Here is a 15,188-nt window from a genome sequence, read left to right as displayed (position 1 = left end):
AGGTCTCCTGGAGTCTGACAGAGAAGTCACGAGCACAGCCTTCTAAGATGTGGTTGATACTGTCTCCCCAAATGGATGGGAAGTGTTAGTTAGGAAAATAAAAGGCATTCTTAGTAACCCAAGGCATCAGAGAGGAGGAATGACAGGAAACCTGGTTTAGAATAACTTTTAGGGACCTCAGGAGAAAAGACCAATTTTCACAAGTCTGTTTTCCAGTCAATATGGACTTCAAGGTCAAACATTTTAGAGAGACAAAAATTACTGATTTTGTAACCAAGAAGAAATACATTACGTGTGTAATGCTGCTTATGGTTTAGGGAGCACTTTTATGTCAGTTTCAGTCTCCCAGTACTCCCATGAGTACAGTGCTGCAGGAATTATCACTCTCCTTTCGACTCGATGGAAGTGGGTTTTTTTTTTTTTTTTTTTTAGATAAATAGATGAATGTAAAATTAGGTGATCATTTGTGGAGAGAAAGACTGACGAGATATAGTATCATTAGCCTAGGTCTAAGCTGAGTCTCTAAAAAGCAAAGATGTCACTTTAATGACAAAGATGTGCCTGACCTAAGCCATGGTCTTTTCAATAGCTTCATATGCATGTGAAAGCTGAACAATGAGAAAAGAAGACAGAAGAAGAATCTATGCATTCAAACGGTGGTGTTGGCAAATAATATTGAATATACCGTGGACTATCAGAAGAACAGGAAACCCTGGTGGTGTAGTGGTTAAGTGCTACGGCTGCTAACCAAAGGGTCAGCAGTTCGAATCTGCCAGGCGCTCCTTGGAAACTCTATGGCACTGGGTTTGGTTTTTTGGTATCAGAAGAACAAACAAAACCGTCTTAGAAGAAATACGATCAGAATGTTCCTTAGAAGCAAGGATGGCAAGAGTTCATCAGAAAGACCAGTCTCTAGAGAAGGACATCATGTTTACTAAAGTCAGCGAAAACAAGAGAAACCCTCAGTGAGATGAATTGACAAAGTAGCCTCGACAATGGACTCACATATACCAGTGATTCATGAAGATGGCACAGGACCAGGCAAGCATTTCATTCTGTTATACATAAAGTTGCTATGAGTCGGAGCCAACAAACTTGAATCTTACGCCGAGAACAAAAAAGCTAAAAGGTTTTTAGTTGAGAATGAGTTATGGCCATTCTGAATTTACAGTAGTAGAGTGTCCAGAAGAAGGGAGATTATAGATCTGTTCTGCTCTGCACTGCACTGGTCATACATTATCATGAATGTTGGGACCAAACCTGAGTGCCACAAACAGGAATCTCTGAGAAGAACTTCCAAACTGATACGCGGTCTGAAAGCAGTCTCATCTGTAGACAACTGAACAAGAGATATTTACCTAGAGAAAACTGTGGGGACGTGGCACAGTTTTCAAATCTTTGAAGAGCTGCCAGGTAGAGGAGAAATCTTACCTTTTCTACATACCCCAGAGAACAGAATTAAAAACACAATATGGATACTATAGAAGATTTAAACTCAATCAAAGGAAGAACTTTCTTACACATACACTGTCAAAGATGGACTGAGTTGCTTTGCAAGCCCGTGAGGCTTGATGGCCGGCCATTTAGTAAGAATGATGGGAAGGACATTCCATTATTGGGTCAAGGTTTGAATGAGATGACCTTAAAGGCCTTGCTTACTTGTGGTGTAGATGCTGTGGTTTTAGAACCAGTTGAGTATGTGGGATCAGACAGATAGTTCTCCAATATCAAGCTTTTTTTTGTAATGGTCACTTGACTGTTTTTACCACAATACTCAGAAACATGTCAAAATATGTTAGCATTTGGAGTGGCAAGGCCTTTTTTTAAAAGAACAAGAAAAGCACTCCCCCCTTGCTCCTACACTCCCCAAAATAAAACATATGCAAACTATTTAGAACAGCCACTTAAAAAATAGGCTTATCCTTTAGCAAGTATCTAGATCAGTCATGCCAAAGCATGGAGAATTATTTTTAAAACAAAGCTGGTAAGGAAACAGGTTGAAAATAAAAAGGTGGGAAAAGATAAACCGTACAAACGCTAATCAAAAAACTTTAAGGCAAGAAGTGTTACTAAAGAGGAACCTTTATAATGATGAATGGGTCAGTTGAAAAGGAAGACATAATCCTAAATTTGTACACATCTTTTTTTTTTTAGTAATGTATCTTCAAAATATATAAAGCAAAAATAGATATATCTAAAAGAAAAATAAACGAACCCAGAAGCATATTTGGAGATTTCAATCATACTTATAAGTAACTGACTGAACAAGTAGACAAATCAGTAAAGACAGTTTTAAGTGGCATTATTAACCAGCTGGACCTAGTTTACGTTTATGGAAACTACAGCCAATAGCTGTAGGATATACAGTCTTCTCAAGTGCACATGGAATATTTACCAGAATAAATGATATGCTGGGCCAGGAAGCAAGTCTTAACACGTGAAAAAGGATCAATATCATACCTAATACGTCTTTGACCACAGAGAGATTAAACTAGAAATCAGTAACAGAAGGATAACTAGAAACTCAAATGTTTGAAAATTAAGCAATATGCTGCTAAAGAAGCCAAGGACAAAAGGAAATCACCATGTAAATTAGAAAGTATGTTGAACTGAATAATAATGAAAATACTACATAGCAAAACTTGTGGGATGCAACTAAAGCTGTGAATATCGGGAAATTTTTAGCTATAAATACATATATTAAAAAAATGAAGCAAACTATATAGAATAAAAGCAAATTAATTCAATAAAAGTAGAAGGAAGGGGAGGAAAAAAAGGAACAAAAATCAATAAAATAGAAAGCAGCTAAACAATATTTTTTTGTTTGTTTCAAAGGAAAGCAACAAATCCAAACATTGGTTCTTTGAAAAAATAAGATAAAATTAATAAACTCCTAGTAAGAGCGATCAGAGGTAGTCTGGGTGGTCCAAATGGTTAAGCGCTCAACTACTAGCCAAAAGGTTGACGGTTCGAACCGACCCAGAGGTGCCTTGGAAGACAGCCCAGACGATCTGCTTCCAAAAGGTCACAACTTTGAAATTCCAGTGGAGCCATTCTAGTCTGCACATGTGGGGCACCGTGAGTCAGAATCAACTCAATGGCAACTAGCAACAACAACAAGAGTGATCAAGAAAACACAAATTGCCAATATCATGAATGAAAAAGGGCAAATCACTACAGATCCTACAGAGAATAAAAATACAGAAAGATAACATTATGAACAACCTTAGGGCAGTAAATCTGACAACTTAGATGAGGTGGACAAATTCCTTGAAAAGCACAATTTACCAAAAGTGACACAAGAAGAAATAGAAAATCTGAGTAGTTCTATACCTGTTAAAGAAATTGAATCCATAATTACAAACCTTCCCACAAAGGAAACTTTAGGCCCAGATTGCTTTACTGGTGAAGTCTTCCTAACATTTAAGGAAGAAACAATACCAATCTTGCACATACTCTTTCAGAGACTAAAGAAAGGAAGCTAACATAACCCTAATACAAAAACCACACGAGAATGTTACAGGAAAATTGCAGACCATCGTTTTTTTTTTAATTGTGCTTTAAGTGAAAGTTTATAATTCAAGTCAGTTTCTTGTACAAAATCTTAAACGCACATTGTTATGTGACCCTAGTTGCTCTCCCTGCAATGGGACAGCATACACCTTCTCTCCACCCTGTATTTCCTGTGTCCGTTCAACCACCACCTGTCCCCCTCTGCCTTCTCGTCTTGCCTCCAGACAGGAGTTGCCCGCATCATCTCATGTGACAGACCATTATTTCTAATGAATAATGATGTAGTAATTCAAAGATTTTAAAATATATTATTATATATTTAAAAATCCTGACAATAGGGATTTATTCCAGGAATGTAGTTTACCGGAATAAAAGCTATGTGTATAGGTTTTTTAAATATATATATATATACACACACACACCAATCTCTTAGGCATAGAAAAAGCATATGGTAAAATTTAATACCCTTCCATGATTAAAAACTAAGAGGAAACTAGAAATAAAAAGTAAACTTCTTAATCACATAAAGGATATCTACAAATATAAGAAAAAAGGAAAAACTGTAGCTAACATCATACTTAACATGCTTTCTTCCCTGAATTTAGGAATAAGACAAGAATATCCATTATTACCGCTTTGATTTAACATTTGGAAAGAAAGAAAATCATCATTAATTATATATGACTTGATAGTGTATCTAGAAAATCTAGTGTGAAAGAACCTAAAACTACTAGAAATAGTAAGTCAGTTTGGCATGGCCATTGACTACAAAGTCAATACACCAAAAAAAACCCCAAAACTATTTTTATATATTTTCAGTAATTAACTAGCAGGTGTTTGAAAAAGCATTAAAAAAAATTCAGTCCTTAGAACAACTCTAAAGATGTGCAAATCTTCCACGTTGAAAATTATAAAATATTGCTGAGATAATTCAAAGAAGACCCAAACTAATGGAAAGATATACCACATTCGTGGATTAGAACTCATTAAGATGTCAGTCCTCCCCAAAATGATCTATAAATTTAAAGTAATCTCAATTAAAATTCCAGCAGGTGTTTTGTAGAAATTGACAAGTTGGTTTTAAAATTTATATAGAAATGTAAAGGATTTAATATAGCCAAGATAACATTGAAAAGGAACAAAGTTGGTAGACTTATACTACCATATCTCAAGACTGACTATAAAGCCACAGTAACTAAGACAATGTGATGTTGGCATGTTGTTGTTGTTGTTGTTAGGTGCCGTCGAGTCGGTTCTGACACGTAGCAACCCTCTGTACAATAGAACAAAACACTGCCTGGGCCTGCACCATCCTTACAATCATTTTAATGCTTGAGTCTACTGTTGCGGCCACTGTGTCAATCCATCTCACCGAGGGTCTTTCCCTTTTTCGCCGACCCTCTACTTTGCCAAGCATGATGTCCTTCTTCAGGAACTGATCCCTCCTGACAACATGTCCAAAGTATGTGAGATGTAGTCTCACCATACATGCTTCTAAGGAGAATTCTGGTTGTACTTCTTCCAAGACAGATTTGTTTGTTCTTTTGGCAATCCGTGGTATATGTATATTCGGTATTCTCTACCAACACCACAATTCAAAGGCATCAATTCTTCGGTCTTCCTTATTCTTCGTCCAGCTTTCACATGTATGTGAGGCGATTGAAAACACCATGGCTTGGGTCAGGTGCACCTTAGCCTTCGAGGTAACATCTTAGCTTTTCAACACTTTAAAGAGGTCTTTTGCAGCAGATTTGCGCAGTGCAATGTGTCTTTTGATTTCTTGACTGCTGCTTCCATGGGTGTCAATTGTGAATCCATGTAAAATTAAATTCTTGACAGCCTCAGTCTTTTCTCCGTTTATCATTATGTTGCTTATTGGTCCAGTTGTGAGGATTTTTGTTTTCTTTATTTTGAGGTGTAATCCATACTGAAGGCTTTGGTCTTTGATCTTCATTAGTAAGTGCTTCAAGTCCTCTTCACTTTCAGCAAGCAAGGTTGTGTCATCTACATAATGCAGGTTGTTAATACATCTTCCTCCAATCTTGATGCCCCATTCTTCTTCATACAGTCCAGTTTCTCAGATTATTTGCTCAGCATACAGATTGAATAAGCATGGTGAAAGGATACAACATTGACACACACCTTTCCCAACTTTAAACCACACAGTATTCCCTTGTTCTGTCCAAACAACTGCAACTTGATCTGTGTACAGTTTCCTCATGAGCACAATTAAGTGTTCTGGAATTCCCATTCTTCTCAATGGTATCCATAATATGTTATGATCCACATAGTAGAATGCCTTTGCATGGTCAATAAGGTATTGGCATAAGACAGATAAATAGACCAATGGAACTGAAGACAATGTCTATATATAGAACCACACATATGTATATGGTCATTTGATTTATGACAAAGACACCGTTGCTTTCAGTGGAAAAAAATGGCCTTTTCAATAAATGATGCTGGAATAATTAGATATCAACATGAAAAAAAAAATGAATCTTTACCCCAGCTCACACCATGGATCATCAACCTAAATATGAAAAATAAATCAGTAAAGCTTCTAGGAGAACATATGGGAAATTTTCTTTATGACTTTGAGGAAGGCAGCGATTTTTTGAATAGGACACAAAAAGCATTGACTTTTTTTTTTTTTTTAATGTTAAATCAGAGTTCTTTAAAGTTAAATTTTCTTCATCTGAAGGGAGTGAAAAGGCAAGCTACAGACTGGGAGAAGATACTCAAAATACATATATATGATAAACGACTCCTATCCAGAATTATCCAGAATATCTAGTGAACTCCTAAAAATCAGTAAGAAAAAGACAGACAACCTCCTTTTAAAATGGACAAAAAGAATCGAACAGGAATTTCACAAAAGAGCAACAGAACAGAAGAAATGGCTAATAAGCATGGAAAAGGTGTTCTGTATTATTAAACCAAAAAACCAAACCCATTGCCGTTGAGTATTCCCACTCATGTTGCTGTTAGGTGCGGCGAGTCCATTCCAACCCATAGCAACCCTATGCACAACAGAACGAAACACTGCCAAGTCCTGCACCGTCCTCACAGTTGTTATGCTTGAGCCCATTGTTGCAACCACTATGTCGATCCATCTTGTTGAGGGTCTTCTTCTTCGCTGACCCTCTACTTTATTAGCAAGCATGATGTCCTTCTTCAGGGACTGGTTCCTCCTGATAACATATCCAAAGTATGTGAGGCGAAGTCTTGCCGTCCTTGCCTCTAATGAATATTCTCGTTGTACTTCTTCCAAGACAGATTTATTTGTTGTTCTGGCAGTCCAAGGTATTTTCAATGTTCTTCACCAACACCATAGTTCAAAGGCATCAATTCTTCTTCAGTCTTCCTTATTCATTGCCCAGCTTTCACATGCATATGAGGTGATTGAAAATACCATGGCTTGGGTCAGGCACACCTTAGTCTTCAAGGTGACATCTTTGCTTTTGAACACTTTAAAGAGGTCTTTTGCAGCAGATTTGCCCAATGCAATACATCTTTTGATTTCTCGATTGCTGTTTCCATGGGTGTTGAGTGTAGGTCCAAGTAAAATAAAATCCTTGACAACTTCAATCTTCTTTCCATTTATCACGATGTTGCTTATTGGTCCAGTTGTGAGGATTAGTGTTTTCTTTATGGTCCTTTGAGCCAGAAACGAACCAGCAACCCTATAGTGTAGAGCAGAACTGCCGCATAGGGTTTCTAAGGCTGTAATCTTTACAGAAGCAGACTGCCATGCTACATCTTTCTCCCGAGGAGTGGCAGGTGGGTTCAGACTGCTGACCTTTCAGTTATCAGCCAAGTGCTTAACCGCTGCACCACGAGGGCTGCTTTCTACATTATTACTCACCAGGTAAATACAAATGAAAAACCACAGTGAGATACTGCACACACACCGGAAAGGCTAAAGTTAAAAAGACTGACAGTTCTAGGTATTAGGATGCAGAGCAGCTGGAGCTCCCATATGCTGCTGGGGGAGTGTGAACTGGTACGGCCTCTTTAACTGTTTGACAGAACCTACTAAAGCTGAGTATACACCTACCCTGTAACCCACTCCTCGGTATGCACCTGAGAGAAATAAGTGACTACGTTCACTAAAGAGGGTGTTGGTTCAGCGGTAGAACTTTTGTCTTTCATGAAGGAGGACCCAAGTTCAATTCCCATCTGTCAATGGAGGCTTGATGTTGCTGTGATGCTGAACAGGTTTCAGCGGAGCTTCCAGACTAAGATGGACTAGGAAGAAAGGCCTGGTGATCTCCTTCCAAAAACCAGCCAGTGAGAACCCAGTGGGTCACAACAGTCCAGTCTGCAGCCGAACGCGGGAATGGCCCAGGGCCGTCAGCAGGAGGATGGATAAGTTATTTGTGGTTTATTAAAAAAAATGGATGCTATGTAACCATCAAAAATTTAAATACTAATACATGCAGTAACATGGATGGATCATGTAGACATCATGTTGGGTAAAAGAAGCCAAACACCAAAGAATACAGAGATACCGTATGCACCCATTTACGTGTAGTTCAAGGACGGGAAAAGTGGTCGATGGAGACAGAAGTTAGAATCGTGGCTACCTCTGTGGGGAGTGCTGGGAGAAGGGTTCCGAATGTGGACTCAGGGCGATGCAAATGTCCAGTTGAGTCCTCTGACTTGTTCTAAGCTAAGTAAACAAAGGAATGGAACCACGCAGTAGGTTCTGAGATTTTAGCTGTGAGGGCCTGAAGTGGACTGGGTAGGCGTGTCTGGTAGTTAACGAACACTAGAGATCTCTTGACAGATGGGCAGATGACATCGGCCAAGTGTCACCTGCACATATATTCAAAACACACTGCATTGGGTTTTCCTTTTGTAGAGGACAACTTAGCAGTATCTTTTCAAATATAAATTTTAAACTGGTCATGCCTATTGATCCAACAGTTCTGCTTATAGGAATATATCCCGTGGAAATACATGTTCACAAGGGTGTATGCCCAAGGATATTCATTGCAACATTATTTGTAGTATCGTCATTATTTTATTTGTGAGGAAACTGTTTTAGTCATGTAGTGCTGCTATAGCAGAAATACACAAGTGAATGGCTTTAACAAACAAGTTTATTCTGTCATAGTCTACGAGGCTAGAAGTCCAAATTCAGGGTGCCAGCTCCAGGGTAAGGCTTTCTCTGTCTGTTGGCTCTGGGAGAAGGTCCTTGTCATCAATCTTCCCCAGTCGAGGAGCTTCTCAGTGCAGGGACCCCAGGTCCGAAGAATGTGCTATTCTCCAGGCTCTTGTTTCTTGGTGGTATGAGGTTCCCCTCTCTCTCTGCTCTCTTCTCATATCTCAAAAGAGATTGACTTAAGACACAACCTAATCTTGTAGATTTAGTCCTTCCTCATTAGCCTAATTGCCAACAATCCCACTCATTAATGTTATAACCCAGTGCCTTCGAGTCGATTCCGACTCATAGCGACCCTATAGGACAGAGTAGAACTGCCCCACAGAGTTTCCAAGGAGTGCCTGGCGGATTCAAACTGCCAACCCTTTGGTTAGCAGCCGTAGCACTTAACCACTACGCCACCAGGGTTTCCCATTAATGTCATAGAGGTGGGATTTACAACACATAGGAAAATCATATCAGGTGACAGAATGGTGGACAATCACACAATACCGGGAATCATAGCCTAGCCAAGTAGACACATATTTTTTTGGTGGGGACACAGTTCAGTCCGTAACAGAAACCGATGGCAAAAACTTGTCTGCAGTTATTCAACTGAAAAGTAAAAAAGGAGTTTAATGGAGAACTCTTTGTCTCAAAACCTTCCAGTCTCTCTTTGTACCCAGTGCCACCATTGTTTTCACAGTAGTTTCAAAGCAATCGCGGTGGTTGGTGAGCAGGCCCAAGAGCGCCGTCAGTGAAAGGCCAGCCATGTGCAGTGAAGAACCCAGAAAACTTACAGGGCAGAGATGTGTCCTCTGGAAAGGCTTCAGTGCGCTCTCCCAATCTAATATCCAAAAGTCTCCTTCAGAAAGAAGTAGAGCTTCAGAGGGCGCCGTGAGAACCGGAGAGGGAATGATAGGAGGAAAGACTTCAGCTCCCTCTGCTGGCAGTAAGAAGCGGTGTAAGCCAGTGTAGAATCCTTGGCTGGGGCTTTGGCTTCTGCGTTCAGTTCTACCACAGCCTCACTCTGTCCCTTTGGACAAGCCACTTGTTCTCCCTGGGCCTCAGTTTCCCAACTGTGAAAAGAGAGGATTGAGTGACATAATCTCTGAGGTCCCTGCAGTCCCCTTCAGTGATTGCAGTGGGCACCCTTATTCTATATCCTCGGTAGGCATCAGCCTCCCCCCAGCTCCAGCACCCCTGATTCCCCCTCCAAGAACGCAGCCAACAGAGATTTCAAACCAGGATTCTAACTCAGCGGGCTCTCACTTCCCCAGAGCACCCCTCAAATATCTGGAGACGGTAGTCTCGATACACCTTTATCTAGCCTCCGTATCCCCCAAGCATTCTTGATAGAATGTGGTTTCCCGATATTCTTCCATTTAAAACATTTTCCCCTAACTTACTCCAGCTGGTTAATCTCCAATAAGTGTAGAACCAAAAAATAAATAAATAAAATCTGAGCTCAGCTTCCCTGGTATGGATTTATCAGGGAGGAATAGAGCAGGCTCTTATCTCCCTCGTTTTGGTCACTGTACCACTATTAATGTGTCCTCTCATCTTAACAGCCATTTTAGTCACACGTCGCTTTGCTAGTTCTTATCGTGCATATTGTCCACAAAACGCCCAGCCTTTCTTCTCAGGACCTAGAGCTAAACCCAGTTACCTCCAGCTCAGTCCCTGCGCTTAGCCGTATATATGTGTGTGAATCCGTATTACTGTAGTTGTTGGCCAAGATTTCTCAGTCAGTGTGTAGCAGTTAAGTTGTGAAATGATTGTTTCTTTAGCTGGCTTAGGTCTCTTTCTCTTTTTCCCCCTCTAGGAATGCTCACCCCCACCTGGCTAACACCTAGAAATAAGGTGTGCTGGATATTGCCTATGCTGGCCGTCCTCTGCTCTTACTTTCTCCAGGAGCGCAGTAGCATGGACAGAAAAGGAGCGTCAGCCATCAATCTGAGTTCCTGCCTCCATGCCCAGCCAGCTAGCAGGGTGTCTTGGCCATGTCCCATGTCCCTTTGCATCTCCAAAGCTTTTCCTGAGCTCTCCTTCATGATGGGGGGACAGTGGAAGGAGTTACCCCAGCCTCAGACCACAGAACCCTGGAGTCTCATAGCTGGAGGAGATCTGAGACCTAAACAAACCCTGTCCATCACATTGCTAAGAGATGGCCATCCACACCTTCCAGACTGCTTGCATACTTTCATTTATAGGGACCTTAGTATTTCTCAGTGAACACAGCGACTACCTACTGTGTGCCAGGATCCGGGTAAGGTCCCTTCACAACCTACTGTGAGGTGGTCATGCCATAGCCATCTAACTAGTAACTTCCATGGTGTTGGACCATGTGACTCCGAGCCAGCAGGTGACAGGGAACATGCCTCTTCTCCAGGCCTCCCACTGCCTTCCCTGAGCGCCGCCCTGGGATGCTTTGAAAGAAGTCCCCTTTACACACCGGAAAGAGCAGAAGTTGAGAAGTCAGACAGACCTGGCGTTGGACCCCGCAAGGACACCTTACTGTTGGGGTTCTGGCTCCCTCCGCTCCCTATCGTTCCCTATCAGCCTGGGCTTGTTCCTGGTGATCAGATGATGTTTGTTGACTCATTAATAGTAAAGATATGATAATGCTGTGTATTCGTGTGGTGCATTAGCTTTTCGAGTTATCCTTTTAGTTAATAACCCACTTATTAACGCATTCCAGGCACTGGATGCTGTGACAAGGGCTATGGGGAGCAGAACTCTGACTTAGAAAAGCCAGCAGTCCAGATAAGATATATGCCCCATGTGGATCCTCGCAGTAACCCCAGGAGGTCTGTAAAGCCAGGATGATTATCCCCTTTTTATAAGTGGAGGGTCTGAGCCTCAGACAGGCATGCTGACCGCCTTGGGCCACGTGGCTGGGGCAGGGCCAGGACCAGGACCCAGGGAACCTGACTCCAGCTCAGGTCTTCTCATTGGAGGTTGTGACTACGCAGCATTGTAGGCTAAATGAAACACCTGGTTTTCAAACTCTCACTGTTTTATCAATGATGGTCTGAAAAGCTGCCTGTTACAGCTGTCCACTTTTTCTAGCACCGCCCCCAGATCCCTGTCCTCTCGTAGCCCTGGGGGATACCATATCCTTGCCCCAGAGCAGCTCCCTCCAGCTCGCTTTCATTTTATTTATTTACACGTGCTTCTCTCTTTTCTACTCCAGGTTGTGATCAATTATTCAATCGTGAAAGGGCTGAAGTACAATCAGGCGACGCCAACCTTCCACCAGTGGCGAGATGCCCGTCAGGTCTACGGCTTAAACTTTGCCAGTAAGGAAGAGGCGACCACGTTCTCTAACGCCATGCTGTTTGCCCTCAACATCATCAACTCCCAAGAAGGAGGTAAGCAGGCCTTTGTCTTGGCCTGGTGCTCAGACCCTCACATGTCCTCCTGGCTTCCCACAGCTCTGCTCTCTAGTGTCCCAGCACTGCCACTACCTTGAGCCGATTTTAGGCTGGGCCCCAGAGGAACCTGCTGCCTGACTCTCTAGATTTAAACAGATATCCACAGTTGGAAGGGGGAGAGAAGGGAGTTTCCACCTTTGTCGTTTTTGAGAAGTGGATTTGGACTGGAGCCTCCCTAAAGCTCTGTATCCAGACCTGTTTTACGTTTGCCATGCTACTTCCGTGTTCTAGAACACATTTGACGGGGTGGAAGGGAACCAGGAACAATTTATTCTTGAATTCAGTTGTTCTATGTTTAACAAACGTCTGCTTTGTACTTGCTGAGTGTGAGAAACTGGCTAGGCAGCATAGATAGAAATGACTGGGATTGAGTCAGGCCCCTCAAGGCAAATTCGTTAGCAACTAACTACAATCAAGTAGGTGTTGCTCTAACAAGGGTGTGTGCGAGGCCTTGGGGAACACAGAAAAGGAAATGAACAACTCTGCCTGGACTTGGGCCACCCAGGGAGGCTTCGGCCACAGCGGTGATGCCAGAGCTGGATTTTTGAAGGGTGAGGAGCTCACAAGGCAGAGATGGGAGTGAGCACCCAGGCACAGGGAGGAGCACACAGGCATGAGAGCGCGTGGCTGGTGCTGGGAAAGTGCATGGTGCCCTGTCCCTGGGGCACCGGCTGCATGTAGGAAAGAGGTTGGGAGTGGACGTGGAAGAGGGGTGGGAGTTTCGTAGTGAAGGCCTTAAGTGTCTTGGCACGACTCTAGATGGGCATGATATTTGGTGTAGACAGCGGGAGAGAACCTCACGAAAAGTTTCTAAGCAGAGCAATTAAAGCAAAGAAACAAAGGTACACATGACTTTTGCTGGCAATTTGCAACATTGGCTCTAGATGGAGGCCACATCTTTCTGGGGTGTGGGCGTCTTAGCCACACAGATCTGTTCCTGCAGTTTGTTGGAGTGCTTCCCTTGGCAGAGCTCAGTGACGAGCCAGGTTTGCGGGCACTGCTGGGTGCACGTCCTGGTGTTGCCACATTCCAGCTGAGGAACCCTTGGGCAAATGACCTACCTTTCCTGTGCCTCAATTTCATATTCTGTGAAATTGTGACAATATAAGGTTGTTTTGTCATTTAAATGAGCTAGAAAGTAAAATGCACTATAGGCCGCCTGGCACATCATAATCACTCGGTATTAGTATTTATGTGTATTATTACTATCATTACTGCCATGGCTGCTACCAGAATTAAGGTGAGAAATGAGAAGACACAGTACTCCTGAGTGTACCTGGAGTGAAATGACTATTAAATTATCTGCTGGGCCTAGCATTTTGGAGCCTCTGGCCCTGATTTAAACGCTACGGGATTTTTTTAAGTAAATAGAGAACGTGCTTTGAGTATGCCTTCGCCCCGTAAGCCATGCACAGAGTGGATACTCATAGAGTGCTTCTCCTGCCCATAAAAGGCTCCGAGGATTGTGGATTTTCTGTTAGAACTTGGGATGCAAGAATAAGGACGCTTTCAAGCACACCTCTGTTAAGTGACGAGCATGGGGCCCGGAACAGCGTAGGCACCCAAACCAAAAAACCAAATCCATTGCCGTCAAGTCAATGCCGACTCATAGCAACCCTGTAGGACAGAGTAGAACTGCCCCATAGGGTTTCCAAGGAGCGGCTGGTGGATTTGAACTGCCCACCTTTTGGTTAGGGGCCAAGTTCTTAAGCATTGTGCCACCAAGCACCCAGTAAGTATTAAACTGTCTTTTTCCACCCAAGAGCCTTGTGCCTCATGGTAAAGTAAGCTGAGTTTAATGTTTCCTGTCTGAACTTACCTCCCCTGCCCCCAGGACTTTAGGGGTTAAGCCTCATTTTATCTATACATAGCATACATTGGGAAACCCTGGTGGCATACTGGTTAAGTGCTACGCTGTTAACCAAAGGGTCGGCTGTTCAAATCCACCAGGCGCTCCTTGGAAATTCTATGGGGCAGTTCTACTCTGTCCTGTAGGGTCGCTATGAGCCGGAGTTGACTCGACGGCACTGGGTTTGTTTGGATTAGGATACATTGAGGGGCCACAGACAGGTTTTCATTCAGACAACTAACTCTTTCAAAGCAACTGCTTAAATTAAATAAAAACTACTCTTTATTTTTATTAAATTCGGCCACAGAATCACAAGTAAATCAGTTAATCTAGACCCCTGGTTTTCAGATGAGAAAACTGTGACCCACCGTGAGGAAATAACCTCTCTGGCGTCAGATAGTAAGTCAGACTCAGACCCCAGATCTCCTCAGGGCTGAGTAAACGTGCCTTTTTTTTTTTCGGTGGGGGTGGGGCTACCAAATAGTTCTGGATAAACGGACACAATGTGAGAGGACCAATTTGAAATTTCTGTCATGAGTTGTGCCTGCCTGTCTTGGTTCAGCTGGAAGTGGCCTCACCTGCTTCCACATGTTGTGACCTTTGCGGGGATGGAAAATCCTGGGGCCCCTGAGGGTTAAATTTTTTTCAGCTGCGGAGTAGCCTGCCTACAGGACGAAGCACAGGTTAGAAGTCTACAACTTGCTGCTTTTTTTACAGCTGTATGTCCCAGGTACACCCCACCTAGCTCCTGAACCCCCTCATCCTCCCTTCCCCACCAAGGACAACTGCAGTGTCAACTTCTGTTACGACAGATGAGTTTTGCCTGGTTTTGAACTTCATACAAGTGGAGTCATATGCGGTGTCCTTTCTGTGTCTGACTTCTCTCACTCACCGCTGTCTGAGGGGTGCGTCCATGTGACTGTGTGCGTCAGAGGTCGGTTCTTCACTGTGGTGTAGTATCCCATTGTATCAACACCCCACAGTCTATTGACCCACCCTGCTATCCGTGGGAGCATTAAGCCCTTTGATCTTGTCCAGTACAGCTTCTCTACCACCCATCTTTGTCTACCAACTGCTACAAAGGGCATCTTGCTGCTAGACATAGTATTGTTTTCTGTTAAAGCCCCTCTGTATCAGGGAAAAGCCACCCTTACCCTTCAGGCCTCTGGTGGAAGGCAGCTTGGTGAGGTGAAAAAAGCATTTGTAGGAAGGCAGCTAGATCTTGCATTCAGTCTCTGCT

The 15,188-nt window shown here is 42.7% G+C and overlaps 1 protein-coding gene across 3 annotated transcripts in view; it reads left to right on the top strand.

Moving 5' to 3' along the window:
• Positions 1 to 15,188, top strand: part of EVL (Enah/Vasp-like) — a 197,674-nt gene that overhangs the window by 130,248 nt on the left and 52,238 nt on the right. For all 3 annotated transcript variants that reach the window (XM_049899522.1, XM_049899520.1, XM_049899521.1), the window contains exon 3: positions 11,859 to 12,036. In XM_049899522.1, coding sequence (XP_049755479.1) covers positions 11,859 to 12,036 — 178 coding nt within the window. The remainder of the gene's footprint in view (positions 1 to 11,858; positions 12,037 to 15,188) is intronic.

This window comes from Elephas maximus, chromosome 10, assembly GCF_024166365.1.
Source record: "Elephas maximus indicus isolate mEleMax1 chromosome 10, mEleMax1 primary haplotype, whole genome shotgun sequence".
In the NCBI taxonomy this organism is placed as follows: Eukaryota; Metazoa; Chordata; class Mammalia; order Proboscidea; family Elephantidae; genus Elephas; species Elephas maximus.
Note: the sequence above shows the minus strand (reverse complement) of the source record. Positions and strands in the feature narration are given on the sequence as shown.